The sequence below is a fragment of the Sparus aurata genome, chromosome 5 (genome assembly GCF_900880675.1).
Source record: "Sparus aurata chromosome 5, fSpaAur1.1, whole genome shotgun sequence".
Taxonomy (NCBI): Eukaryota; Metazoa; Chordata; class Actinopteri; order Spariformes; family Sparidae; genus Sparus; species Sparus aurata.
This window is the reverse complement of record NC_044191.1, coordinates 34,035,871-34,061,441: the sequence shown is the minus strand read 5'-3', so window position 1 is coordinate 34,061,441 and position 25,571 is coordinate 34,035,871. Positions and strand designations below refer to the sequence as shown.

Below are 25,571 nucleotides of genomic sequence, written 5' to 3'. Positions count from 1 at the left end.
TCATACTCACCCTCCATTGTTAAAGTCAGAGGTCAACAAACAGTATCTTCCTCAAGGAGACATAACAAATGTGTATGTTTGCGTGACGCTGGTTGAAGGACTCCAGGAATTGATTAAATGTAACATGATGACTCACAGCTTACTCGTGTTCTTCCTCTACACAGGACTGAACAAATCCAGAGGAAGTGATTCCACACAAATAAAATAATTTAAAAAAATAACACCACAAACCATCTTGTGATGTAGGGAACGACAGACAGGTAAACACTTCTGTCGATAATCACCTGAGCAAACACATGGCCAGCTTTGCAAGTACACAAACCTATTTGTGAATGCAGCAGGAGGGTCAGCGCCAAATATATCCAACAAGTGGCGGCAACAACTGATGCAACTTGAAGCAAGAGGGATTAACTGTGTCCTCAGTGCAGAAGTCGAGCATCACAGTCACTCATAGCAACACATATATATTTACTTTGCATGTTTTTCTGCTATTAAATCTGTTTTTTTCTGGTATAAATAATCTGATTAAGGTCATTTTTAACAGTCAAATACACAAAAATCACAATACAAAGTAATGCAACAATAATTATATTACTTTAATAAGCCTCACTGGCACATATTATTTTTTATTTTTTAAGTTTTGGGGTTCATTCTGCTTCCAACTCATGTCCTTTATAAAAATAAACAATTTCTAAGCATTTTTTTTTGTTTTTAATTGGTAGATTTTTATCAAAATGTCAAAATATCGGCCACCTTTTAATGTTTACATTTGTTTTTACTGTTAAACTGTTATTCATATTTATTATTTCATTAATATAACCATTGAACAAATGATTGTAACACGTGTGTAATAGTTTAAACTCACCACAGAATGATGTCACATATTAAATGTAGCAGATTAATCCAATTAGCTAATGAAGACTGTGCGAACTGTCCCTTTAAGAATGTAGTCAAAACAAAGCGTGGACCGGCCGCACGGAAGTGGTTCTGTTTCGGTTGCTACCCACAATAGTAATGTGAGAAATGAGGGCTGCGACGTATTTAAAATTGAGTTGGCTCTCTTAAAAGCATTTTTAATTTCATGAAGAATATCTTATTATTCATCCGTATTATTTTCATATCGCCAGAACCAAACGAAGGGATAGCTAGCTAGCTTGTTAGCTAGCTTCGCAGCCATGCCGCCCTACTCTGAGCTGAGGAAAACCAACCACTTCTACTACTTCATCAAATTTACCCTAAATATCTACTCAATGCTCTTCTCGGTAAGTTTCTGGTCCTTTTAATGAAATCGGCATCCTGTGTGTGCATCGTAAGCTCGCCCGAGCAGCGACAGTGTCAGCTAATTGTAGTAGACACGAAACACCCTATAACGTTAGCATCTGTGGGGCTCACTCCAAACTTCATAAGGAACACCTGCATGTAGCATCTGCATACATATGTACATAAATACACACTTTATAGAACATAGTTGAAGAGTTATTACGAATCTTTACAACCTGTAGTACAATTCGGCATACACCCGAAACAACTACCGGGCCTATTGTTATAACAGTTTCATTTTCAAACACCGATGCGTGTCAAATTCTCGTGAAACTCTATCTAAATACCGTTACATCATGAAGCGGGGTATATGTGAGATTGAGTTGAAATAAATCGCCGTGTCTTTGACGAAACATTTGCCGAATTCATCTGAAGGATATAATAACTTGAAAATTAATCAAACATTGGATTATAACTACATGTATATGTTGTTAAACAATGCAATATTGAATTGCCATATTTCCTAATGGGATTCGGCGTGGAATTCCCTGTGTACTAGCTAGCTGGTGAATGGTTAGCTTACAAGACCGATGCTACGATTTCAGACATCCTGCTACATGTTAATATGTCGTTTATTCAAAATAAAAAATGTGGGCCATCTAGCAAAAATAATATTATATACAGAGGCATTAATAATAACATGTGGTACTGAAACAATGCAGAGCGATCACCGGCTAGCAAACAGCTCGGTGGTGCAGGGCGTTGGATCCAGTTAAAGGGACGCTGATGGGGGGTAAATAGTGTCGCCGACAGAAAATTTGAGCATCCTTTTAGAGGCGTTTTTGTTGAACATACAACCTAATTACATTCATATTATGGTTTAAATAAATAATATATGTACTGTCAGCTATGTTTTGACAATTCATGTTGTTGTACCTCTCTGTAATATTATCTTATCCAATGTAAACAGATCAAGCTTCCTTGTAAGGAGAGAATATTTTCCCAAAACTCAGTTTAAAAACACACCTGGCAGGTTGAGAGCATTCATGTAAAATAATGCAGATTCATTACACAAATGTGGTCATTATTTTTATATATATTGATATGATTTAAAATACAGGCCTAAACAAGAATATTATGCATGCCACATAAAGAAAAATCAGAAATAATGCTTTAGTTTTAATTATAATCATGTAAATGTCATATAAACCTGCTTATAATCCCTTGTGTTGTTAGTCAGGCGTCATGCTTCCTCCATCTGACCCTAACACCACTTTTATCTTGAGGTAAATTTGCGGTGTAATGTTCAGTTTGCACCAACAACACTGTCACCATTCTGCCCGGCTGGTTGTGTTTGTTGTAGTCATACGCCCTGAGGCACGTTATTAAATATGACTCCAAAACATCAGTAGTTTGATTCCATTAGCGCTCCAGAGTCCCTTTTTCATATGATCCGTCTGTCCCCGCTACCATTTCTCTCTTTTACTGCTGTGATTTAGGACAGTGTTGTCTCGGCTCGGCTCAGCAGACGAAAAAGCTCTTTTGGCCCAAAGCTGAACGCATAAACTTAATTAAAGTTGTCTCCTTGCAGTTGCAATATTAACTTTGGTAATGCAATTTAAGCTGCATTCTCATGACTGCAGGAGTCCAGTGGGGATCACTCCTCCTCATCCAGTGAATATAAGTATGTCTGGTTTTTATTTGATATGTTTCACTCAAGGTTCGTTACAATCATACCAAAACTGTCCCATGATACTTTTTAATAACCATTGTTAATAAATGATACAGTTAGAGAGTTAATGTAGCTCAGGTTAATAGTTATTTAGCTGTTAACAATTTATGAAATGCTTTATAAAGAATTCATTAAGCAGTTTTGTGGTTGCAGCTGACGTTTATAGACTTTAACAATAACAGTTCAAGGTTTTTATGGGTCGATGTGTTTTGGTGCCGCGTCACCGTTCAGCCTCGTCAGAACTCTTCGGTATCTTTCAGTCCACTTGTCTGCAAAGCATCCCGTCTTTTCCAATATCCTGCGATGACTGATATCATGCTAGCAATCCCAGCTATTGTCTTTTTCTTTTTTTTATTCTCTCCGTGACGATATCAGATCTCTCTCTACAAAGTGTGTTACTCATTCTTATCTTCATGACTGCAGCAGGGTGGGTAGAAAAGGCTGACATTGGATGTGGGAACCAAGCCAAATGTCTCCGCCAATGCTTTATGGAGGGTTGTGAGCAGTTGGAAGTAGATGGACCCTGCTCTTAAGGTAGATTGCCTTCGTTTTCCAATTGAAAATCAATAGCAGGGAAGCAAACGCAGTGCACAACGTCTCTCTCTCTCTTTTTTTTTTGGCAGATGCGTTAGTTAGATGTAAACGTGGGCGACACGCTGCCTTTCACAAATCTGATGAGGTGCTCTGAAGTTGTTTAACAGTTTACAGCGGGCACTGAAGGTTGCACTCCGTTAGTCTTGCTAATCATTTTAACATTACGTTCTTTATGACAGTAATTCACTAAGAGTGTAAAACACTTCACAGCCAGCTGCAGAGGTGGAAAAGAACCAAGTGCATTTACTCAAGTCCTGTTTTCATGTACAATTTTGAGGTATTTCCATTCTAACTAGCTTTGTGCTGTGTGTTGCCCCTTTTTACTTCCCAACTTTTGTCAGCTATAATTACAAGTTACTTTTACTGAATTAAGATTTTACATTAGACGTGTAACTTGCAATTGAAAGCAATGAGTGAGTAAGTAAATCTGAACTTCTTTGTGTTGTTAATGAGCTGTTCGAGACCTAAAGAGGATTCATCTTCCAATATTTCACAACAAAGTAAAGCAAACATGAGGCGTTTACTGTCCCATTGATCATTTTGTGGACTGAGCCCTCGTACAATGATGTGTTCACTGTCATCACGTCAAGTCTGCGAGTGTGTGGGACCTCTATGACCTTTACTTTAACATATTTCTGTATCATGAGGTGGTTAAATATTACTTACGACGATTCAAGTAGCGTTTCAATTAAATAACTGTTTTACACACTCATAACAAGTTGTGGTGAAGTTGGTTACATTGTTAAATCTTTTTGTTATCCGTCTGTTCAGTGCGTTTATTGTTAATATTTGCAGCTTTGTTGTGCTGCAGGTTGGCGTAGGGTGTTTTATTTTGAAAATAAACGGGATGCACGATGCTGTTTCGCCGTCTGACTCGATCTGCTCGGTGCAGATTGTCGGGCTGCGTTCCGCTTCAATTTCTGCCATCGATTTTAGTAAACTGCCCATATTTGAAATCTACACAGTTGACTTCTCGGGTGAAATACTCCCAGGGGTGAAGCTGGTGATGAAATAGCTGAACCAAAGAAGAAGAAAGAAAGAAAGAGGAGACACGAGAAAGAGTTTTTGATTGACTGACTGAAACCAAAAGCATTTTGAATAAAAAAAATGTCTGTGAATTGAACTTCAAGGCACTAAAATAAAAGCTCTTCTCAATTTAAATGTCAACAGAATGAAGTTATGGTCGTAATATCATCATCTAAAATTGAATACATTTAATTTAATCACCCACGCTCCCTAAAGCCTCGATGTGGATATTATCATGTTGGTTGGAAAGGCTTCGTCCAATCCTGGTGCCCAACTGAATAACTGTTTCGTATAAACTCTTGTAATCAGCAGGAGTCTACGTTAGTGTCACGTTTTACCTGTTAAGACTCGTGTTAATGCCTTTTCCTCATCATGGTGGCGGACAAGACATCAGAGTTCCAGACAGAGAAAGTAAAAGTGTCTCCTGCTCAGAAAATCCCGCCGGTCCTCCGAGGGTCTCTCCTGCCAGGCGTCTGTCAGCCGAGGAGTCGATCACAGTGGACGACAAGTAGAAGAGGTTGTACCACCGTCTGGTTTTCAAGAAAAGTAGTTCTGCCAACTTCTCTGACAGTTCGTCACCGGAGCAGAGAGCGTCCAGACAGACTGGAGTCACGCTGCTCTGCTTCACGCTGCCCTCCGTGTGTTTTACCGTTCTGTGCTGCCATCACAGTTTGTGCTCTGTGCTCGTCTTGACACTCGATTTGTGAAGTTTACCGGCTGTCATGCTGCTGTTTCTGCATTGCTCTGTGGACATGACGCAGCTAAAACACAAAGTGCCAGGATTCGACTTGGAGACGTCTTAAACTGATGATGTGAGACAACAACTTGTAGGGAGCAGCCTTAATATTCATCCGAGGATCTGAGTATTTCTTCCTCTGCGGGTTCGATGCCTGATGCTTTGGAGCTGTTCATGGTTGTTTACGATCCGATCACATTACACCAACAACACATATATTTCTGTTCCTGTGCTCCGGGTCACCCTTTCGCATTTTGCAGCCTTTACGCGAAGCGGTGTGAGCACTCAGGGCAGCTCGATGGTGATGTGAGGTTTGTGACACCGGGAACAAAAGCACCTGTACGCCTGTATATGTCCCTTATTTCAGGAATTCTTGTGGAAAGCTGTGACGTGGTAAGAATAATAATCACTGCTCGAGCGAGGCAGGATATTAGCTGTACGATCAGTGCATGGTCAGTGGATAATGAGGACCCAAAATAACCGAACAGAACAGAACAAGTCTTCTACGTTGGTTTGATTTAATAGAAGAACGACGAAGGAAACTGAAAGTCTGTATATGATGTGTTGACGTCTTTGCCTTCCACGTCTGAATGCTGATGTCGTCGAACCAAACACGCCAGGCGTAAAGTCGAGAAGTGACAATTAAAGACAGTCTTTAACTCATCGCTGCTTTTTATTATACATTCCTCCCACTTGTCAGAAAAACTGATATCATGAATGATATTAAAATCCTGTGCCAGATCCAGTCAGGCATCTTAAGACGTACACCGTCTCCCTCCCACCATGAGGGAGAGCCGGCCCCGTCCTCTTTATCCATTATATAATTCCACTAAGTGGACGTAGTCGCGGTTCATTTGGACCAGAGTCTCATGCTGCTTTAAGACGCAACAAATCCACTTAAAAGAATCTCATTAGTCTGGATTTTAATGAAGCATTTTGATGTCTTGTTTTTTCTTTTTGAGGCTTTTCCACACTGATAAAAATACAATTCTGAGGGGAAACCGAAACCTGTTTTGAAGGTTATGTTTTGGCTTTTCTTTTCAAAATAAAACGTTCTGTATCAGCCTTTAAAGCTCGTTTGTCGCACTGTTGTTTGGCTGCTAATCTGATTGTAGATTAGGAAATCTTATCAGCTACGTCCAAACCCCTTAAAGTCTGTTTCTGTTTCCTCCTGAAACCAGCTGTTCCATTTCCATTTAATATGTATTGAACCTGATGCATCTATGAGATTTGAAGTTTCATTTTCAAAATGAGAGAGAGACGAACTGACGGGATTATTCTTATCATTCATAAAGCAAGAAGCAGGAGGAGGGGAAGAAGAACTCCACAACACCAAGACACAGTTTCTCAACGCCATTTTTGTTCTTCATTCATGAACCTTCTCTCTCTCTCCACCTGCAGCTGATGGGTCTCTGTGTGCTGTGTGTCGGGGTGTATGCCGAAGTGGAGAGGCAGAAGAATCGAACCCTGGAGGGGCTTTTCCTGGCGCCTGCTGTGGTGCTCATCCTCCTGGGCCTGGTGATGTTTACAGTGTCAGTGGTGGGCATGGTCGGATCCCTCCGGGACAACAAGACCCTGCTGCACATGGTGAGAATGAAAGAGGAAGAGGAGGAGAGGACATGTTGTTTGTTTATTACATTATAGTTTTCCATGTTTTGCACAATGTGAGTTGTCTACTGAGTTACAAAATCAGAGCGTATTGTTGAATAATGGCACGGTTTCACATCTATGTAAGCGAAGGGACGAATTAAACATTTGTCTTTGGTGGCAAAACAGATTTGCATCTTCGTTTTGAGTTGTGAGACTTGACTAACGCAACCAAGCTACTCAAACGAGCTACAACCAGCAGGCACTGGTCACACTGGTTGACAAATTATACACGTCAAACCTGAGAAATATGTGTTCAGCAGCAGCAGAGTGTAAGTCAGTGATCATGAAGGATGTTTTATCCTCAGAGTGTAAAGAGGAATGACTCATCATTTCACTTGCATATGCAGCAAAACTTCACATCACACTGTAGACTACACTTTTACTTTGCACTGAAGAAAAGATCGGCATTTGATTGGGTTTATTTTAGCTGAAACTGATGCATGAAAAACTTTCTGACCCTAGAAAGCAGTCTTCAGTTGTTGGTGTATCACTTAACGTTTACACAGCGATGTTTTAACCCTCCATCTTCCTCCCTCTGCAGTTCCTCTGTGTTCTCTGTGTGCTGCTGCTTCTCCAGGCGATCGCCCTCACCATGGCTCTCATCTTTGAAAAGAAGGTATGTTTGTCATATTTCAGGTCACGCGCTCGCCTGCACGATAACAGCGACGCACCTCTCATCTGTGTTTCTACCTCTCACCATTCTCTCCAGACGTCGGCCTTGTTCCAGAGCAGTATACGAGAAGGAATCAAACACTACTACGACGACCTGGACTTCAAAAATATCCTCGACTACGTGCAGCAAAAGGTATCGTAATGAATGATCTAGAAAATATTATACAGAACGCTTAATTTCTGAGATGCATCGCTGATAAAAGTGGATATCACTGCATTTGATATGTTGTGTTTATTCAGAGCTTTACTGTAGATTTTTTGTTTTTCTCTCAGTCAGTTGGTCACACAGGTTTATTATCCTGCATTTTAATCCAGTAGATTAAAGTGATATTCCGGTGTAAATTTAATCCATGGTCTAACACACCGTGAAACTGTGTTAGACTCCCTCTCGAGAGATCAAGTTAGCAGACCGCTAATTTACGGAGTTTTATCAACCTCAGAAACGACCGCATGACAACAATACACTGCAGTAAATGGATCCAAATATAAACCGCCACCAAAAAGCCACAAATAATGCTCAGAACAGCACCAAACTTCAGCAACAGTACAAATAGAGTCTCAGCACATAGTCCGGGGCATCTAACCTCCGCTAGCTTAGCTGGATTTCTACTGAAAAGCTGACTAAATTTACCACTCTTCTGCAGCAGCTTCCTGTTGACGGGAAGTCCCGACGAGTCGATTACCGAGTGCAGTAGAGTTCCGCGGCTCATGGATGAAAATGTGTGATTATGACTCCATGGAAAAGCAATCAAAGTTCATATGTGTCTTACCTGCCAGTTTATAACAGTTATTATCGAGAGCGGACAGGGAAAAGAACGGAATTGAGCATTTCTAACCGCACTCTGTAATCGTCGCGTCGGGACTTCCCCGACCCGGAAGCTGATGGAGGAGTTCTGAAATCTGTTTTTAGCTTCACAATAGAAATCCAGCTAAGCTAGCGGAGGTTAGATGCCCCGGACTATGTGCTGAGACCCTATTTGTACTGTTGCTGAAGTTTGGTGCTGTTCTGAGCATTATTTGTGGCTTTTTGGTGGCGGTTTATATTTGGATCCATTTACTGCAGTGTATTGTTGTCGTGCGGTCGTTTCTGAGGTTGATAAAACTCCGTAAATTAGCGGTCTGCTAACTTGATCTCTCGAGAGGGAGTCTAACACAGTTTCACGGTGATTTAGACCATGGATTAAACTTACACCGGAATATCCCTTTAAAACACCAAGCTGGTTGTTGTTTCTCACAGCTGACATGATTGCTGATTTCACTTTTATTTACTTTTATTCTCAGTTTCATTGTTGGCTTAGTCAGTCTGCGCTTAATGATTAACAAGTTGCCCTCCGTGTTACATTCTGTCTGGTTGAGGTCGGTCTCAGTTTTAAAAAGTAGTATGTTGTAGCCTGAAGCTTCTGAATCTATCAGGAGAAGAAATTAATAATAGATGAATGCTGCAGGTGGGTATTTTGGAAATGTCTCATGTGTTCACTCTTTGAGACACATGTTTTATCTGAATAGAAAACAGCAAAACTGACATCAGATCAGCTCCACTGAGGCGACCGCTGACTGGGTTCAATGCCTTTGAACTTGAACTCGAAAACAAATTTGCTGTAATGTGTGTTTACAGTAACCTTCGACCACGAGCTCAGAACATAGTCCAGCCTCTCGCCTACAATTCTCACAGCTTGAAGCCTTTTTCTTCGAGGGGACACCTGCTGTGTTTCCATCACCTCCATCGATGCAGAGGGCAATAAATCCTGCGTCTCGTCTTGTAGCTGGTATTTGTTTTTTCTCTCCGCAGCGTGCAGCTTAAGTCAGGCGATCACAAGAGGTAGAGGCGTCCCCCGAGGTGTAGGAAAGGTCTCGACACATTGGACACTGTATTGAATTTTCTCTGTGAGGTACATTGAAATGTTAGCCTTTAATCGATTGTCAGAAACTCAACACACTCGCATGTCGAGATATGACATCCCACGTTGAGTGGGGGTGATGGTGAGAGAGCTGAGGTGTGAGTCACACTGCAGAAGCTGTAGCTTAGTTTGAACTTGAGCCTGTCGTTGTTTCACATCTTGAGATGACCCTGCTTTGCTGTCTCTTGTTTTCCAGTTTTCATGTTGTGGAGGGGACGAGTACAAGGACTGGGGTGTCAACCAGTACCATTTTTGCAATGGTACTGGTCCACTAGCCTGCGGGGTTCCGTATACCTGTTGTGTCCGTCGCAAGGTGAGTCCTGGCTCCCGCCTTACTTTGCCGTGATCTGTTGGTACTCGTTGTTCAGTCACAAGGCTTTTATTCTTGACTACAAACTCAAGACAGGTGCTGAATTTGCTGCCATTATTCAGACAAAACAGGAGAATTAAATTCTGCACAACACCAGAGTTTGTTTTCCTCTCGGCTGTTTAACATCAAGTCTAATTGAGCCGAACCAAACAGGAAAACACAGCAGAGTTTCCAAACAGAAGAGGTGTGAAACCACAACCATCGACACAAACTGATGTCTCAACTAAGGCAAATTTAAATGTTTAATTCTGTAAGTAGATTACATTTACATACTTCAGTTTCTGCTCTATGAGGCGCTTTTCAGAGTTTAGTTCCTAAAGTTACTAGGCAAGTATTGACACCACGTGATCCAGGACTGGGCCTGCTGCCTGTAGACGGCCATCTTGTTGGATGAGTCTCGTCCCTGCTGATGGATGGGTCCGATCCAACAGCCATCCGCAGACTTTGTGATGTCTCCTGCTTAATTATGGAGTGAAAAGACACCGATTGTCTCCGCACCACAGACATAATTGATTGTGTGAGAGAAGTGTCTCGTCCTGCTAGCGTGAGATATGCTGTGTTTCAAAAGTACACGACCTCTGAAAGGTTTCTCTCTTCAAATTAAATGCTGTTCCCTCTTGGCGCCGCCCCCCCTCCCCTCCCCCAGCTCAGAGCACTGATACTGTTCCTGGAAGCAGTGGAGCTGTGCTGGAGGAAGAAGTAATCCAGTACTCGCACACAGACACACACCAGAGATGGAGGAGTTGATTAGAAAAGGTTGAGCATTTGCCGGGCGCCTGCTGTTATCACTGTCCACCTGTCAGGGCTGCAGCCATTTTGTAAGTACCTTAAGTTCACGCTCCGGCGGGCGGTGGACAGGAACACACCCCCCTGTCAGGAGTGTCACACATGTCCCCACGGTGCAGGCGATGCTCACCTCAGCTCAGGTTAACAATCTCGTCTCTGACTCTGTGAATCTCGACTCTTTGCACAGGTAGGAGAGGTCGTCAACACTCTGTGCGGTTACAAGACTCTGGAAAAAGAGGTAAGACGAACAGGAAGACACATTTTATTCTCCGACTCCTCACACGACCTCGACAAATCACACAGGATTTTAAATCTCTCAAATTCTGATTCATAAACTCTTCGTAGATCAAATAACCAGATGGGATGTTTCTTGCTAATCCAGTCAGGGAAATGTCTGACGAATCAAAGCTCTTATAAAAACACAGTGACTGTATTTCTAAAATAAAGATTAATGGATCTTAAACGGGGAATGAAAAGGAAGTCACTTACTCCACGACCTGACTGTGAGATAATCCACTGTTTCCCTTCACTTTTTTAAAGACTCAACACACCGTGAGAACAGTTTTTAAACCCAGATATCATCAGTCCACAGAGAAGAGAGTCCCGGTCTCCTGAAGGCTTTTGTCAAAACAAGAAATACTTTTCTAATTGAAGCAGAGCGTTAATCCAATATTCGTGCGGTTTATCCATCTGTCACATATTCACTCACTCTCCCATCACGCCTCTTTTTTCTTTTTTTTGAATAGTCATAATGATTTTCTCTGGCTTGTCAGACTGTCGGAGCTCCTCTTCATGACATTCTGTGACACCATTATGTGTTGGCAGCTTGACAGCTGCTTCGCTCCCGCACTGTTTTTACAGTCAAGATGACGGACGAGGCTTTTAGCTAATTTTCAGCCATCGGGGCACAAAGTAACACTTTAAACCTACTGGAAAAAAGCGATAGCATAGCAACATCAAGGCTACATACAACCAATAATGCAACAGTCTTTCCGTCTCTGTGTCTCTGTGTTAATCGAATACTCATACTCATCATTTTTAGGTATTAAAATGATCTGTTTGGCATTGATGGTGGTGTTTTTATTGTGTTTCATGGCTGTAAATGAATATAAAGACTAACTGTGATCATCAGCTTTGACCAGTAAAGTTGAAGTTTTTCCATAATCCTTTATTAAATGCTGTTTCCTGACGTGAACTCATATTTTCCTCTCCTGAACCTGAAATCACTGAAAGAGAATTAATCCAAACGTTTTCATTCACAAACATTTACAGTCGAGGTCTGTTATTGTTGTTGTTGGAGCAGATTTCTGTGATGCTCATTGACTCTTTTACATCCTCCAGCATCAAATGTTTTGGTCTAGTTTTTTTGTTTTGAGTTTAAAACTGAGACTTTCCTCTTGTCGTCTTCCTCCCGGTCTGTTTATCAGCGTGAAACCCTGCACGACACGATCCACGTGCGAGGCTGCATCCATGCAGTCAACCTCTGGATGAGTGACAACATTGGAATAACCATCGCACTCTGCTGCGCCATCGGGCTGCCTCAGGTAATTGAAAACTCACAGCGCCGACTCACTGAAACCGAACTGGCTTTAAAGCCCTCTATCCAGCCTAATGCACCTTATAGTGCTGATAGTTGAACTGTAGACTTCCTGTGAAAGTTTCTGAAAGTTAATTCACATTTTTCATTTTCCTCCCAAAATGATTCACGTTAAAACCTGCCAGAATTCTTCAAGACAAACTGAGCTCACTGCAGTTGTAACTTTAACTTTTTCAGAAACTTGCTTCAGTTTCTCACAGTTTCAGTGCTTTACACCTTTTTTTGGCAGTAAATCTGAATCCTCCGCACCGCAGTGTCCACAAATCTTCCCATGCATACATTCAGACTTGTCGCAGCCTCGACAGAGAGGAGAGTAATTACAATAATTACTTTTTTAAAACGGCTGCATGAATTTAAATAAACCTGGTTCTTTCCGGCGTCACTGCTTCAGAATTAAACGTAGCTCTGACAAGGTGCAGGAAATGTAATCCAGTTAAGCCGAATAAACGCCCACTCCTGCAGGTTATTGTGTCCTGTTTTATTCTTTGCTAATCCATATCATCACTTGGCTAACAGCTTTTCCATTGAGCTTTTATTGTAATAAACTTGATAAACTGGCTTTCATACTTCAGGTTTGATTTCTTTCAGTATGCTGATCCTAAAAAAAAAAATGGGATCAATAACAATTTGACCTTTAGTCACTACTTCAGGGACTAAATAAATGTGGTGGAGAGATTGAATATAATTTAGTGAGGCGTGCTTCAGTTATTCTGTGATTCAAATCCCTGAACAAATTAGTTTCTATACACAACAGCAGCCTGAATAATGGAGATATAGAAATAGAAATAGATAAAATTACACCTTGGATCAGGCTGCTCCATCGCTCCAGAGTGACTCCAGCCTGAGTTTTCATTCCGCTGGCTGTGACAGGAGGTCAGGGTATCAGGGCCGTCTACCCTCCACTCACATCATTAAAAAATGAGAGCACATCATGTCGGTGAAACACACCTCCTGTACTCACACTCTCAGTTCAAGTATGAAAACTTCTCCAGGAGGAAGGTCTTTTAACAGCGAGGTGGAGCTGTTTGTTTGTTTGTTGTTTATTTATTTTGTACACTACAAGCCCACGATGCAGGATCACATCTTCAAGTTTCGTTTAAAGTTTGATTTGGATATTTTGACCAAGAAGAGCAACATAAGAGGAATCCCTCACATGCAGAACAGTAGAGTGGATCAGCAGAAAACCCAACATTCAGTATACACAAGCTTAATTATCTGAATTTAAACTGCACCTGTTGTGTTTGTCATCTTAACCACTGAGAGCGACATTGTGTTGCTGTCTGAAAGTTTTTACGCAGTTCTGTGCTGATGATTAAGAGAGCGGACAGATAACAGGTGTGTGGTGGGAGATATATGCTGTTTAAAGGGATATTCCGGTGTAAATTTAATCGATGGTCTAAATCAGCGTGAAAGTGTGTTAGACTCCCTCTCGAGAGATTAAGTTAGCAGACCGCTAATTTACGGAGTTTTATCAACCTCAGAAACGACCGCACGACAACAATACACTGCAGTAAATGGATCCAAATATAAACCGCCACCAAAAAGCCACAAATAATGCTCAGAAAAGCACCAAACTTCAGCAACAGTACAAATAGGGTCTCAGCACATAGTCCGGGGCATCTAACCTCCGCTAGCTTAGCTGGATTTCTACTGAAAAGCTGACTAAATTTACCACTCTTCTGCAGCAGCTTCCTGTTGACGGGAAGTCCCGACGAGTCGATTACCGAGTGCAGTAGAGTTCCGCGGCTCATGGATGAAAATGTATGATTATGACTCCATGGAAAAGCAATCAAAGTTCATATGTGTCTTACCTGCCAGTTTATAACAGTTATTATCGAGAGCTGACAGGGAAAAGAACGGAATTGAGCATTTCTAACCGCACTCGGTAATCGTCGCGTCGGGACTTCCCCGACCCGGAAGCTGATGGAGGAGAGTTGAAATCTGTTTTTAGCTTCACAATAGAAATCCAGCTAAGCTAGCGGAGGTTAGATGCCCCGGACTATGTGCTGAGACTCTATTTGTACTGTTGCTGAAGTTTGGTGCTGTTCTGAGCATTATTTGTGGCTTTTTGGTGGCGGTTTATATTTGGATCCATTTACTGTAGTGTATTGTTGTCGTGCGGTCGTTTCTGAGGTTGATAAAACTCCGTAAATTAGCGGTCTGCTAACTTGAGTCTAACAGTTTCACGGTGATTTAGACCATGGATTACACTCTCAGAATTAAGACGAGCTAATTGTCTGGCTAACTCTAGGGTGGTGCTGCCGCAACCGGCTGAAATAGCCCGAACAGCCGCGTTCAGTAAAGACAGGATGGCATGTTGATGTACAGAAACAATAATGAAAATGTATTAACGAGGTCCTGCGTCTCCCTGCAGCTGCTGGGCATCGTCCTGAGCTGCGTCTTCTGGAACCTGCTGGTGGACATGAGCGAGTCGGCGGACATGGTGGACTTCAAGCTGAAGAAGGCGGAGGTTGATTACGGCGAGCTGGACCTGGCCGGCGCCGGCTGGTGTATGTGCCTGCCGAGGGACGGCGGTTACCTGCCCGTCCCCGCCGCCGAGCCTGAACTGGACCCCATTGACGTTCACCTGGAGAAGCTGAAGAAGCAGGCGCCTCGCACGCACGCTCAGCTCCGGGAAATGCAGCAGTCCAGATCGGCCACGGGCCTGGACGAGGTCGACATCGGCCGGAAGCAGAAAAGGGAACACTGAGCGGTCTTTGTACCCTTTCTTGCCTTTTTCGGGGTTCTTGCCTTTTATTTTTCTGTCATTGTAATCATTTCATTTGTTGGAAGTTGTGTTGCACTACTTAACGGTTACTCAAGTCGAAATTGGGCCAGCTGAAGGGATCAGAAGTACTTTGGCACTTTGTTGATGAATTTGTTTACAACTTAATAATTGGAGGATCAACGGCGCAACATTGGCTGTTTTTTTTTTTTGTTTTCGTTGTTTCTTTTTTTTTTTTTTTACTTTTAGGGAAAAATCTTTTGTCTTCTTTGTGAAAGTTGATGTTGAAGGATTTCTGGCATTATGTCACATTTTAATTCAGATCTTTTTAGCCTTTGAAATTGAGCTCTGTCTCATGTGCTAAAGCTTACCTCAGGCTGTTCTGAGAGCAGCCCAGTAGTCAGAGCACAGTACTATGTGGTGTATAAATTAAATGGTAGCTTGAAATCGGCGTTTTTCTTTTCAGTGTCGGAGAAAAATAGGAATAGCCAAGTATGTCTTGCGTGTTAGCGTCAGTGACAGATGTATAAAGTTTGTGTGTTATTTTGTTTTTATGATTTTTATTGGTTGTGTGCAATCGATGTACATTGTAAGACTGATAGTTGTGGATTAACATGGGATGCATGTTTTGTACTGTATATGAAGTAAAAGTTTAAAAAACACAAAACAAACAAAAAAAAAAAAAAACGAACAACAACTGGGTTTACATGTTAGCTCTCATCAGGGGGGCTTGAGTCTGCTCCATTTTTAACTAAACTTTTTATTCCATCTTTTCAAAAAGGAACAACTTAAAGGGATTATCCAAAAATACAAATCCAGTGGGAAAAAAACTACTATTACGGTTTTTTGTATCTGAGTTATGCACTGTTTTGAGCTTCCCCCTAGCTCCTGCCTTGTATCAATCAACACTACTGTACTTGTTAATAAAGCTGAATTTGTCTACTGACTGTTGTGCTGGTTCTTTTGGTGTGAGCGATGTTTGAACGCTTTTCCTGCGTCCAGAGACGAGAGATTGTTTGGTTGTTATTTGCTCGCTCGTGGTATGTGGACATCGTGTCCCTGAGCTCTTACAGAAACCTGCACAATGTGTTTCCTTCCTCCAATAAAATATTTGCCATGCCAGTTTCTAGTATTGTATGTGCAGCATCTTGTAGCGTTGTATTGGCAGTCATTCGTGTAGGTGTGTAACATTCAAAAGCTGCTAATCTACAACTTGACAGCTTGAAATTTCTCATGATTTTTCTTTTTAAACAGCTAAAAGCGTTTGCTGTAAATTCTCAAAGACTGATACAACTTCCTCACAGCCCGTTGAGACCGGTGAAATAACTTCTAACTTCTTAACTTTGTTCGCTGTGAGGACGTTTAATGTCCCCGACAACCTCTGTAGTCTCATTCAGACACTTGTTAGCAACCGCCACAGAGCAAAACATGTAAATATCTCAAACCTCTGGTAACCACAGACCTTATTTCAGTCATTTTACCGATCTATGGAAGAAAACTCTCAGACATTAAGAAACAAAACGTGAAAATATCTTCAGCTACACCTTATTTCAGACATTTAATCAAAAACCAAAACCAAAACTCTCAGACTCTTAGACGAGGCAACCAGGAAAAGGCAAAAATACCAACTGCTCACTCATTTCCAGGTTTTTAGGACTCATTCCTGCAGCACTGGATTGAACTCGGGCCTGCTGACGGTCTGACTTCCCTCCTTGTTTGAGCTATTCAGCAATTTGGGATTTTCTGTTTTGTTTACTCAGGGTCCTCCCTGTTGCTTCACGCACATTGGACGTCACAATCGGATTTAAAATGCATCCAAAATGTGCAGTTTTTATTACTTCAATGGGAAATGTTATTATCAACCGGTCCGGTGGTTCTGCTCGAGGTTTCTGCCTGTTAAAAGGCAGTTTTTTTTTTCTTGGGTCTCTGTAATACAATTAAACCAGCGTGTGATCTGTGGTCATGAGACGACTTCAGTTGTGAACTGGTGCTTTACAAATAAAGGTTGATTGACAGCACATTGAATATTAAAGTCCTTTAAGTCTATTAGGAGTAAATCATTTAGGCAGAATTCATGAACAATTCCTTGACATTTTTCAACTTTTCACTCAGTTTATTAAGCTGATATTATAACTTGTAATGAAAAAAATAAAGTATTGCATTAAAATCAAACACATAATAGAAGTATTTTCACTTGTACTCTCAGACTTTTGGACCCTACTTGAAGAAATATACGTTTTTTTAGGCCTGAGTTTTCAAGAGGATCTTCAAATTTGTTCTCTCTTGCAACTCTTTTCTCCCGTTTCACACACACTCACACAGACGCACACAAACACACACAAGTCATATTAATTCAGCTCACAAGCAGCGCATGAATGCACACAGCTCTCCCTCCTCCTGCAGGTCATCTCTTCTCATTCGCTTTCTCACCTCTCCTCCTCTCTCATCATGATGATCAAGACTCAGGGGATGGAATAATTATGGCGGGTGAGCTCGATGGCGTCAGCAGGAAAGATAAAAATAAAAAAAAAAAGCAAACACTCGAGCGTCTGAGTGCAGGATGTGCGCACATCCAAACAAGCTGTGATTATCGTAATACGGACATGAATGTTGTTGTTATGATCAGCGGGGGAGCCGTACACACACACACACACACACACACACACACACACACACACACACACACACACACACAGGGACAGATTGGCTGTGTGGAGGTATCACTTGTTGAAAAGAGAACATATGAATGAAGCTCAGATAATAACGTACAATTTCCTTGGAAACGGCTGAAATGATGCTGATGGTCACCGAGCAGCGCCTGTCGCCAACAAGCGTGTTGTGTAGAGAATCTGCAGACGGACACATCGGGTTGTTTTTGTTTTCTGTTAGTAACACAACAACAGTATATGTGAATATCTGACAAACACAACACATGTTTTGTCTGCTGAGGTGATAATCTGTAACTGATGCTGCTGTTGTTGATGTGAACGTATCTGAGGTCTCTGCCTGGAGTTGACTCGGACCTCGCAGAGAACCGTCCTCTGAGTCTGCAGCTCTCCTCCGCTGAACCAAGCCTTCAGCTCATTGTTCAGCAAACTTCACTGTTGTGTTTCACTCTCAGAGCATCAATTTCTGCTGCAGCAGGCAGCTGTTAAAAAGCCCTGAACACCCTCTGCACATTCACCGCTCGGCAGAAAAAATCCATCGCTGGTGAAGATGGTGGAGCATTTCAGAGGCTGAATAATCTGATGTTTCACTCCAGAACTGGTGGAGACCAAAATCATTCCTCAGGTGGACAGCTGGATGTCATATACACTTTATATGTTGTTGTGTACTGTAAAAACATTTTAAAATAATAGTTTGTATCCATAATTTTACATAATATAGGTGACAAAAGTACACATGAGGCATCAGAACGATCCCTAAACATGTTCAGAAGCATTAAAACAAGTTTCTTACTTGTTTCTGTTTTTTAATTTGTGCAGAGGTTTCCCTCAATGATTATAGAAAGGTTGAATGAGTGAATCTGCAGAGCTTCACTGACATCAGTCTGTCAAAAGATACAGAAGTATCTGATGCCGTACCTCCAGACTACAGAGCTGCGTCTTCTCTCAGGCTCCTGAACTCGTCAACAGAAATGAAAATGATGTTGTGTGATGCAGTGATGCTGTGTGATGCAGTGATGTTGTGTGATGCAGTGATGTTGTGTGATGCAGTGATGCTGTGATGCAGTGACGTTGTGTGATGTTGTGATGTTGTGTGATGTTGTGATGTTGTGTGATGTTGTGATGTTGTGTGATGTTGTGATGTTGTGTGATGTTGTGATGTTGTGTGATGTTGTGATGTTGTGTGATGCTGTGTGATGCAGTGATATTTTGTGATGCAGTGATGCTGTGTGATGCAGTGATATTTTGTGATGCAGTGATGCTGTGTGATGCAGTGATGCTGTGTGATGCAGTGATGCAGTGATGTTTTGTGATGCAGTGATGTTGTGTGATGCAGTGATGTTGTGTGATGCAGTGATGCAGTGACGCTGTGTGATGCAGTGATGTTGTGTAATGCAGTGACGTTGTGTGATGCAGTGACGTTGTGTGATGCAGTGATGTTGTGTGATGCAGTGACGTTGTGTGATGCAGTGATGTTGTGTGATGCAGTGATGTTGTGTGATGCAGTGATGTTGTGTGATGCAGTGATGTTGTGTGATGCAGTGATGATGTGTGATGCTGTGATGCAGTGATGCAGTGACGTTGTGTGATGCAGTGACGTTGTGTGATGCAGTGATGTTGTGTGATGCAGTGATGCAGTGACGCTGTGTGATGCAGTGATGTTGTGTAATGCAGTGATGCAGTGATGTTGTGTGATGCAGTGATGATGTGTGATGCTGTGATGCAGTGATGCAGTGACGTTGTGTGATGCAGTGATGTTGTGTGATGCAGTGACGTTGTGTGATGCAGTGATGTTGTGTGATGCAGTGATGCTGTGATGCAGTGACGTTGTGTGATGCAGTGATGTTGTGTGATGCAGTGACGTTGTGTAATGCAGTGATGCAGTGATGTTGTGTGATGCAGTGATGTTGTGTGATGCAGTGATGCAGTGATGTTGTGTGATGCAGTGATGTTGTGTGATGCAGTGATGTTGTGTGATGCAGTGATGTTGTGTGATGCAGTGATGCTGTGATGCAGTGACGTTGTGTGATGCAGTGATGTTGTGTGATGCAGTGATGTTGTGTGATGCAGTGATGTTGTGTGATGCAGTGATGCTGTGATGCAGTGACGTTGTGTGATGCAGTGATGTTGTGTGATGCAGTGATGTTGTGTGATGCTGTGATGTTGTGTGATGCAGTGATGTTGTGTGATGCAGTGATGCTGTGTGATGCTGTGTGATGCAGTGATATTTTGTGATGCAGTGATGCTGTGTGATGCAGTGATATTTTGTGATGCAGTGATGCTGTGTGATGCAGTGATGCTGTGTGATGCAGTGATGCAGTGATGTTTTGTGATGCAGTGATGTTGTGTGATGCAGTGATGTTGTGTGATGCAGTGATGCAGTGACGCTGTGTGATGCAGTGATGTTGTGTAATGCAGTGATGTTGTGTGATGCAGTGACGTTGTGTGATGCAGTGATGTTGTGTGATGCAGTGATGTTGTGTGATGCAGTGACGTTGTGTGATGCAGTGATGTTGTGTGATGCAGTGATGTTGTGTGATGCAGTGATGTTGTGTGATGCAGTGATGTTGTGTGATGCAGTGATGATGTGTGATGCTGTGATGCAGTGATGCAGTGACGTTGTGTGATGCAGTGACGTTGTGTGATGCAGTGATGTTGTGTGATGCAGTGATGCAGTGACGCTGTGTGATGCAGTGATGTTGTGTAATGCAGTGATGCAGTGATGTTGTGTGATGCAGTGATGATGTGTGATGCTGTGATGCAGTGATGCAGTGACGTTGTGTGATGCAGTGACGTTGTGTGATGCAGTGATGTTGTGTGATGCAGTGACGTTGTGTGATGCAGTGATGTTGTGTGATGCAGTGATGCTGTGATGCAGTGACGTTGTGTGATGCAGTGATGTTGTGTGATGCAGTGACGTTGTGTAATGCAGTGATGCAGTGATGTTGTGTGATGCAGTGATGCAGTGATGCAGTGATGTTGTGTGATGCAGTGATGTTGTGTGATGCAGTGATGTTGTGTGATGTAGTGATGTTGTGTGATGCAGTGATGTTGTGTAATGCAGTGATGCAGTGATGTTGTGTGATGCAGTGATGTTGTGTGATGCAGTGATGTTGTGTGATGCAGTGATGTTGTGTGATGCAGTGATGCAGTGACGTTGTGTGATGCACTGATGTTGTGTGATGCAGTGACGTTGTGTGATGCAGTGATGTTGTCTGATGCGGTGATGTTGTGTGATGCGGTGACGTTGTGTGATGCGGTGACATTGTGTGATGCGGTGACGTTGTGTGATGCGGTGACGTTGTGTGATGCGGTGACGTTGTGTGATGCGGTGATGTTGTGTGATGCAGTGATGTTGTGTGATGCAGTGATGTTGTGTGATGCAGTGACGTTGTGTGATGCAGTGACGTTGTGTGATGCAGTGACGTTGTGTGATGCAGTGACGTTGTGTGATGCTGTGACGTTGTGTGATGCAGTGATGCTGTGATGCAGTGACGTTGTGTGATGCAGTGATGTTGTGTGATGCAGTGACGTTGTGTGATGCAGTGATGCAGTGATGTTGTGTGATGCAGTGATGTTGTGTGATGCAGTGACGTTGTGTGATGCAGTGACGTTGTGTGATGCAGTGATGTTGTGTGATGCAGTGATGTTGTGTGATGCAGTGATGCAGTGACGTTGTGTGATGCAGTGACGTTGTGTGATGCGGTGATGTTGTGTGATGTGGTGATGTTGTGTGATGTGGTGACGTTGTGTGATGCAGTGATGTTGTGTGATGCAGTGACGTTGTGTGATGCGGTGACGTTGTGTGATGCGGTGACGTTGTGTGATCAGTGATGTTGTGTGATGCAGTGATGTTGTGTGATGCAGTGACGTTGTGTGGCTACCAGCGGTCAGACTGGACCGGGGGAACAAATGCATTAAATCAGTGAGCGCCTTCAAGTTAATCTCAGTTTTTGTGATGTGCAGACGGTTTCTACAGCTTCTTGTGTGAAGAGCTTTTCTGGGAGGAAACTCCAACTCTTTCTCCCAACGTCTGTGTGCACACTTGATTGAATTACCCACGTATCATCTGGCATCAGTAACAGGGAGAGGCTGACCGAGCTGCAGTCAATTTTGCACTTAATGCTCTGTGTGCTGTGGGGTAAAAGAAGACGGAGGTGATACTCTCACCAGAAGCTTCTCCTTCAGGGTATCGAGGCTTCAGATTGTCATGCACGGACTGCTTACTCCGGGGCTTCTCATCGTACGGTTCCCCCCGTGTCTCATCCTCCTACTTAACCTTTTTACTGTTTCCCCGCTCTTCATATCTACACCTCTTCAGATCTGCAGTCTCACTCCATTAGGTTTTAACAGACTGCCTTTTTAATAGCCTCGCTCGAGTCTCCTCCGCTCTCTGAGTTTGCACAATGTGAGGAGATTATCATCGAAACAATCAACTGAGTAAGCTTCAACCAGATTTATTGTTAAGAGCTGGGAGAGTTTTTTTCTTTTTCTTTTCTTTTTTTCTTTTTTAGGGAGAGAAAACTCATCGTCGTTTGTCATTTTGAGAAGTAAAAGACTTCGCCGTCTCTTTGGTGTTTGTGTTCGGTTGATATCACAAGTTGTTTTGTGATAAACTGCTGTATTTTGCTTCTCCGGGTGCAGATATTTCACTGAACGCGTCGCACTACTCCATTAATGTTACCGATTTTCTCCCAGAAGCCTTCGTGAGGACAGAGAGACGAGCTGGAACTGCTGATTTCGGCTGAAAATGAGACATGTGACCAAGAAAATCAGCATATTTACACAAAACACATCCTCATCCTCATCTGTTGTGCTGGTTTGATGGATTTCATGGATGGATGGCAATAATGACGATGTGCAGAAACACTTTAGATTACTTTAGATACACGCTTTGCATCTCTGCATCTTCAGGGTTGATGAATCGCTGCACATTTAACAGTCGTTAAAGACATCGCGGGGGTTCAGAGAGAAGTGACAGTTTAATCCTCTCTGAAGATACATGAATGAGCATTAATGCATGTGTGACTTCATGCATGAATTTAATGTAGTCCTTCATGAACTATCAGTAATGTAAATGTTCCACTAGTGTCTCAAGCAGGAAAAAACACATAAATGCAACAGCTGAGGTGTTTAAATCACCGTGATGTCTGAGTTATGGATGAGATTCATGTCTTCAGTTAAATGCACAGGACAGAAAACATAATCAGCCTCTGAGCAGAAGGAAGCAGACATCTTTTTTAACTTCAGTTACAGATATAGTCACATCTGCAGCAACAGGACACTAAATGCAGACAGAAGAGCACGAAGCTTCAACACAAGGAGCACGTTTTTAATGAAAGCTGATGACCGATGAAGAAGTGCAGAGTTCAACCCTGCTGAAAATAACAGCATAGACAAGCACCAAAACACAACATATGCTGGTCTTGCTGGTGGAAAAGTCACTAGCAAGACATATGTTGTGTTTTGGTTTTTTCAGCAGGGAAATCATGAGGAACAGAAGAAAAAAAAACAGGAAGACACAGGAACAAAATAGGACGAACTGAGCAGAGGAAACAACACAATCTTACATACAAACAAACCTAAAGAGGAGATGAGGTGCAGGTGGAGCGAGACGGAGAAACACAGGTGAGGGAAATTAACAGAGGAGGCTGGAAACACAGGAAGGAGGGAGATGCAGTGCAGGTCTGCAGGAAGAGCACACCGAGCGAAACCTCAGGTAACAGGGCTGTGCTCAAAAATCAGAGTCATCACAGGTGTGCAGCAACAATCAGGCAGGTGGGAAGATAGAAAACACCTACAGCAAAACTCACAGGGTGGATTTAAACCCTCAACTTTTCAGCGTTACAAATGTGTAAAACAGTTTGAGAGCTAGAAGTCTTTCTCTAACTCGTCCCCACGGCATCCTTAACGACTGTTAATGAGCAGCCATTCATCAACCCCCGAGGACGCCGGGACACAAAGCTGTAGGGACGTTAAAGTCATCAGTGACTCATGATAATTCACGTACCCTGCACATCTTTTAAACATCTTCACCTGTACCTTTTTAAAATGCATTCAAACGCAGAGCGCACAGACACCAGCAGAAGTCTCAGATGTAGATTATTTTGCTGTTGCAGTTGAACTGGGATGAGTTTGTTGCCTGACTGCAGGGCGTCACCGTGTGGCCTTCGCTCTGCTCAGCGGTGAGGAAAGATCAATAATGATGGTGCTCTCGCAGCAGCTTTAAAGGGTCAGTTCACACATGTTACAAAAGAGCATATTTCCCCAAATGACTGCAGGAAGTTGACAGCTGTGAAGATAGTTTTGGTCTTTCTGTGCTGCAAACTTGGAGACTTGTGCACATTTAAACAACGAGGAGTGACGCTGCGTGTCCACAGGGACGAATATGGACGCTAGAGGTCGCGCTGCTTCCAAGCATCACACGCTTGACCAGCCGCAAACACCGAGCTGTTAGGTTTTTATAGTTTTGCACGTGTTGCTGATTTGCATGAAGAAGCCTCGGCTTTAACTTTATGCAGGTGAAGACTGACAAACACTGAACACGTCTTACATCCTGCAGTCTACCAGATTATTTCTAATATTCTGTAAACTGTTATTCTCTGTGTGCTGGGCTGGAGTTCACTGAGGGATGAAGGCTGATGGGAGAGGGAATGAAGGGCCTTTTTCTGAAATGGACAGTAATCATCAGACTGTGTGGCTCCTCACTGAAAGGCTGCAGTGCCATTATTGATCCACCTCCATATTCAACCTGCTGGAAATCCCTGTTTTTCTCAATAAGAGAAATCCTAATGATGGCATCGTCCTGTGGGGATTACCATGAGCTGAAAATAAGAAAAAATGTCTGAAACCTCTAGAGACTCTGCAGAAAGCCTCGAAATAAAAGGAGTGAAGCCGCTAGACTCCAGATCCCGAGTCAGGAAGGTGATGTTGTTTCTCCTCAGGAGGCTGGTGAAGTTATTCAAGCCGAAATACTTCAGAGGGCAGGAGTGAATGAACCCAGTTAAAGACTATCACCTAGTAATAAAGAAGCAGGACAACACTACACCTGGCGTTCGATCTGTGGGGGAACCAGAGAGAAGGAATCAGAAAATATCTGAGTGCAGACATACAATTTGAGCAGAAGCAGAGCAAAATCGAAAACACAAGGAGCGGCTATCTGGAGTTTAAGGGCGGGAATTACACAATCTGAAGGTGAAAGGTCACGCTCTCAGGTGGAGAGACCACGATCAGTTTGTCTGTCCACCATCTTGTCCTCGCTGACATGCTCGCCATGAAACACCTGGAGGATGAATGTGAATGACTCGTGGGACCTTCTGAGTTTTTAGTTGATATCTTTAATATTTAATGTCCCACGTCAGGAGGATGAAGCACGCCGACCTCTGACCTTGACTTCCCCTCTTGCACCACAAATGAAAAGCTCAATGTTTTTACTTATTCAGTGAAATATCGATCTGTATCGGACAGAGGATGAATCTTAATGACTGTTTCCGCAGGGACACCATGACATTGACATTTGTAGTTTTTTAGTGTCACGGTTAAAGTTGTGACGTTGTACTTCCTCCCTTTGTCTTTTTTTCTTTTTCATGCTTTTTGCCCCTCACCTTCGCTTCCTGTTCTTGACTTTTGGCACCTTTTTCTTCAAGCTGTTTTGTACTTTGCCTTTTGGTTTGCACTTTGTTTGGTCTTTTGTATTTTGCAGTTTCTTATTTCTGGACTACGGCTTTCTTTATCAAAGCTCACCTTTTGTTTTGTTATCCGCCTGCCTGTGTGCGTCTTGCTTTTGCTTCCCCTTCGCTTTAACCGTGACAGCTCAGATAATCATTTACTCCTCAAAGCGGTCCCAAAACTTTTCCTCT

General features: G+C 42.6%; 1 protein-coding gene across 2 annotated transcripts; it reads left to right on the top strand.

Annotated features, from left to right (window-relative positions):
- The first annotated feature begins 932 nt into the window (after nucleotides 1–932).
- Nucleotides 933–15,992, top strand: LOC115582346 (tetraspanin-15). Of its 2 annotated transcripts, XM_030418293.1 has the most exons (9): nucleotides 933–1,016; nucleotides 1,128–1,262; nucleotides 6,750–6,935; nucleotides 7,540–7,614; nucleotides 7,708–7,803; nucleotides 9,765–9,881; nucleotides 10,912–10,962; nucleotides 12,152–12,268; nucleotides 14,696–15,992. In XM_030418293.1, the coding sequence occupies exons 2-9, from the start codon at nucleotides 1,176–1,178 to the stop codon at nucleotides 15,029–15,031; spliced, it is 1,065 nt and encodes a 354-aa protein (XP_030274153.1). In that variant the 5' UTR covers nucleotides 933–1,016; nucleotides 1,128–1,175; the 3' UTR covers nucleotides 15,032–15,992. The 2 variants fall into 2 exon arrangements, with proteins under 2 accessions (XP_030274153.1, XP_030274152.1); XM_030418292.1 differs by having other exon boundaries at nucleotides 939–1,262.
- The last annotated feature ends 9,579 nt before the right edge of the window (nucleotides 15,993–25,571 follow it).

Coding starts and splice junctions, on each gene's coding strand:
- LOC115582346 (XM_030418293.1), top strand. CDS start 1,176: ATGCCGCCCTACTCTGAGCTGAGGAAAACCAACCACTTCTACTACTTC. Junction 1,263..6,749: donor TCTACTCAATGCTCTTCTCG/GTAAGTTTCTGG, acceptor CTCCACCTGCAG/CTGATGGGTCTCTGTGTGCT. Junction 10,963..12,151: donor ACAAGACTCTGGAAAAAGAG/GTAAGACGAACA, acceptor TCTGTTTATCAG/CGTGAAACCCTGCACGACAC.